This window comes from Ichthyophthirius multifiliis (assembly GCF_000220395.1).
Source record: "Ichthyophthirius multifiliis unplaced genomic scaffold scaff_1120509250789, whole genome shotgun sequence".
Classification (NCBI taxonomy): Eukaryota; Ciliophora; class Oligohymenophorea; order Hymenostomatida; genus Ichthyophthirius; species Ichthyophthirius multifiliis.
The window spans coordinates 1,073-5,229 of record NW_004086467.1 but is presented as its reverse complement, the minus strand read 5'-3'; the positions used below and the strand labels follow the sequence as shown (position 1 = coordinate 5,229).

The 4,157-nt window shown below is 11.3% G+C and overlaps 1 protein-coding gene across 1 annotated transcript, besides 15 other annotated features; it reads left to right on the top strand. All coding sequences in view use genetic code 6, as the record gives it.

Moving 5' to 3' along the window:
* Positions 1-461: 461 nt before the first annotated feature.
* Positions 462-492: a microsatellite.
* A 168-nt stretch (positions 493-660) lies between these two features.
* Positions 661-701: a microsatellite.
* An 18-nt stretch (positions 702-719) lies between these two features.
* Positions 720-755: a microsatellite.
* A 348-nt stretch (positions 756-1,103) lies between these two features.
* Positions 1,104-1,148: a microsatellite.
* Positions 1,149-1,310: 162 nt separating this feature from the next.
* Positions 1,311-1,352: a microsatellite.
* Positions 1,352-1,379: a microsatellite.
* Positions 1,380-1,383: 4 nt separating this feature from the next.
* Positions 1,384-1,428: a microsatellite.
* Positions 1,389-1,428: a microsatellite.
* A 425-nt stretch (positions 1,429-1,853) lies between these two features.
* Positions 1,854-1,887: a microsatellite.
* An 11-nt stretch (positions 1,888-1,898) lies between these two features.
* Positions 1,899-1,944: a microsatellite.
* Positions 1,900-1,944: a microsatellite.
* Positions 1,945-2,035: 91 nt separating this feature from the next.
* IMG5_095680 (hypothetical protein) lies at positions 2,036-3,868 on the top strand (the record flags this gene model as incomplete). Its single annotated transcript, XM_004035556.1, has 4 exons — positions 2,036-2,479; positions 2,997-3,015; positions 3,702-3,739; positions 3,821-3,868. 4 exons carry the CDS (start codon positions 2,036-2,038, stop codon positions 3,866-3,868), a joined length of 549 nt encoding a protein of 182 aa, XP_004035604.1.
* Positions 2,817-2,845: a microsatellite.
* Positions 3,042-3,127: a microsatellite.
* Positions 3,053-3,152: a microsatellite.
* Positions 3,136-3,187: a microsatellite.
* Positions 3,869-4,157: the final 289 nt, after the last annotated feature.

The window sequence follows — 4,157 nt, the reverse complement described above, 5'->3', positions numbered from 1 at the left end:
ATTTTAGAATTTATAAAAGATATTTTTTTTATTTTTAAATAATATAAGTTACATATTTATTAAATATTAAATGTATTAATGTATAAATTATATGTAGTATTAATTATTCTTTTATTTTTTGCATAAATTATAAATCAAAAATAAATTTATTTTATTTAATAAACCATTAATAATTTATTTATGATTTATATTATTATTATTTTTAAAATTATTTTGTAAATAAAATAAAATATTTGTGAAATATTATAACATATATATCTCATTTTTTAATAAGAATAGTTGTAATATTTATATAATTTTATTAAAATTAAATAGAATGATAAATAAAAATTAAAAATTATTAATTTTCTAATAAATGATAAGTAATTTTTAAAAAATATAGTTTATTAATATATTATATATTATTATATTCATAATTTATATTTTTTATATAAAATCAATTTATTTATTTTTTATCAAATTTATATTTAATTTATCTTATATTTTATTTATAATATTACTACTTTTAATATCAATAAATAAATAAATTTTGATGATTAATTATTTTATAATCTTTAGATAATAATTTTTATAATTATAAGGAAATTGTTTTATATTTCAACATATTTTTATTGATTATTTTTTGATTTATTATTCTTCATTTTTTTATTTTTATATTATAAAAAAGTAATATTAAAATAGAAAAAAACAAATATAAAATAATAATAATGCTTTAATGTATAAAAAAAACTAAATAAATAAAAAAAATGTAAATATAGTGTTTCATAAAAAATATTTCTCTCATTTGAATATTATATGTAATTCTAAATTATTTATATATATATATATATATATATTTTTATATTTTTTTTTTTAAAACAATATACTTGAAATTATAGTAATAAATTTAAAAATATTAATATTATCTAAAAAAAATATATCTTTTAAATATGAGTAAATAAAAAAAAATTTAAATAAATATTTAATGTTAATATAATAATTTTTTTATGAATTTATTTTTAATAATTCCTAATTAAATAAATATAAAAATTATTTAAAATATGAGAAAGAAAATATAGGATTATATTAATAATAGATATAAAATAAATCAAATAGTATTATAAAAATATATATATATATATAAATAAATAATAGGATAAATATAAATATTTTTAGAAATTGTAATTTCATATAATTAATATACATTATTTATATAACCCTATTTAATTTATTAAAAATTAAATTTAACTTACATAATTATTAATTTTAATTTTCTATATATTTAATATAATTATGATTCATTAATATTACATATTTTTATAAATTAGATAAATAATATTAATAATAATAATAATAATGATAATAATAATAATCTATAAGTTAAATTCTATAAGTTAAATATATAAATTTAAAAAAATAAAATAATAAAATAATAAAATTATTAAAATATGGTCATATATTTTTCAAAATAACAAGATTTAAATTTATTAAATTAAAAATATTATAATGTAATTATTTTTCATGTTTTCTGAAATCATAAGAATAAAAAATATAAATTTATATTTTAATATTATTATTTTAATTAATAAATAATATATAGTATATTTTATGATATTTTTCTTTAATAATATAAAATAATAAATTAATATATTTATTTTATTATATATCAATAATTAAACATATTATATTTTTTTAAAAAAAGGAATAAATATATAATTGTTAATATATTAAAGTTAAAATATTTTTTTTACTATTTTATAAATATTAATTTATTAAACAAAGAGTCAAAATAAATAAATAAATACTACAAAATATTTCATTATTGATTTCGTAAAAAATAATCTATTTAAAATATATATATTAATGAAAATACAATAAATATTAAATATAAATATTTTATATAAATATATAAATATAAATAAATTATTAATTTAAAAAATATTAAAATAATTAAATAAAAAATATAATGTATTTCAAACTAATTCTAATAAATTTCTTAATTTTTACTGTTTTAACCAATTTTTTAAAAACTTAAGATTGTTGCTCTTAAGGATGTATGTAATATAATTAATCTGGGGAATGTTTATAATGTTAAGACGGTTATTAATTAGATTAAGAAAGTAAATAATGCGTAGAAATCGCTACTAGAGTTCTAGATCAAGTACAAATATGTAATGAAGATGAAGGATGTGCTTAATGTTCTGAATTTGGATTTTGTTAAGAATGTAAAGTAGGTTATTATGATACTGAGAAATACTTTTTTGGTTCTAATCCAAGGAAAGAATGTAAAATATGTAAAGATTATATCCCTAAATGTGAATAATGTACTAAATATACGTGCAATAAATGTTTATCCCTCCATTAATATGAAGCTTATAAAGGAGAATGTTTTGATATAAACATGGATGAATCTCTAGTAAAATGTGACGAGGGATGTGATGTATGTATTTATACAGGAATGTGTAGTGCATGTAATGATGGTTATCATAAAGAAACTTTAGTAAATAGTTATATTATGTATACATTATGTAAAAAAACTTGTACTACTGTTAGAAATTGTCTAGAATGTAATGAAGAAAATGTATGCACAAAATGTGAAAAATCGTTTTATCTTGAAACAGAAACTAATAATTGCATATGATACTCTGATATTAATAGATTTTATTTAAGACTTAAAACGATTAAATATAATATAAGAGTTATAAAGGGTTTATATTTAAATTGTATTATTATATTAATTATTTTATAGTATATTTATATTTAGGTATAATGAAATTATTAATATAATAATTTTTATCTTTAATATTTAAAAATATTATATTTATACAAATATATAAATATTCATTGATATTCATTGATATTCATTAAAATTCTTTTATTTAAATTTTAAATATAAATAATTAAAATGTAAATTTATTAAATTTAAAATAAAAAAAAATTACAATTAAAAGAAATAATCAATATATTATATTATTAAATATATAATTCAATTATTTAATAATTTATTTAAATTATAGATATTAAAAATTTTTTAACGTATAATTTTTTATATTAAAAATAAATATTATATATATTATAATTATTATTATTGTTTATATTAATATTATTATTATTATTATTATTATTATTATATTATTATTATTATTATAATTTTTATAATTTTTATCAATTTTATTTTTATTTTAATTTATATATATTTTTTTTTATTATATACACTTAATATAATTATATTAAAAAAATAAAATATGCAATACATTTATTTATATTAAAATAAAAATATATGTTTTTATATTTTCATTTAGAAAAATTTTTAATTTTTTTTTTGATAGTTATATATTATTGTATTTTTAAAGTTTTTATTATCTTTCTGATAGTTTTACATATATAATTTTTTTTTTATTTATTTCTTTATAATAATATTTTTTATTTTTCTTCAGACTTATTATTACTTTTTTATTTTAAATTATTTAATACTTTTTTATAAATTTTCTTTTTTTTCTTTATTTTATTTAAAAATTCATATTTTTCCTAATTTTTACTCTGTTCTTTTTAAAATCTATATAAAAAAAATTAACAGAATATATATAAATTACAAACTTTATGCCATTCATAAGAGCTTTTTTCCTTTTAAACATATATAATTGTTTAAATAAACTTAATTTAGTATTTATTTGGATTTTAATGTTTTAATCATCATTTTTATATTAATTTTTAAAATAAAGGCATATAAAAGAAATTTAATATAGATAATAATATTTAAGTATTTTTATTTAATTAATTATTTTATTTTATATTTCATTAAAAATTTTAAAATCAATATAATTTAAAAAAATACTTAAAGCATTAAATTATAAAATACATCAGATATTTTCAAAATGCATATGTCTGAAAAAGAAATCATTACAGAATAAATTCCTTATTTAGCTTTTATATAATTTAATTTATGAATAACTAAAACTTTTAAAATATGCAATAATAGAGAATTTTAATTTAAGAAAAAGCTTAAAAGAAGCAATATTAATTTTTTTTAAAAAAAGTAAATATTTATATATTATTAGAGAAAAAAGACATAACTATTTTTTATATTTTCTTTATTTTTTTAAAAAAATAAACATAAAAATATTAATAATGGCTTTTTTTCTTTCTAACCACTATATAAATATAGTTTTTAATTATTT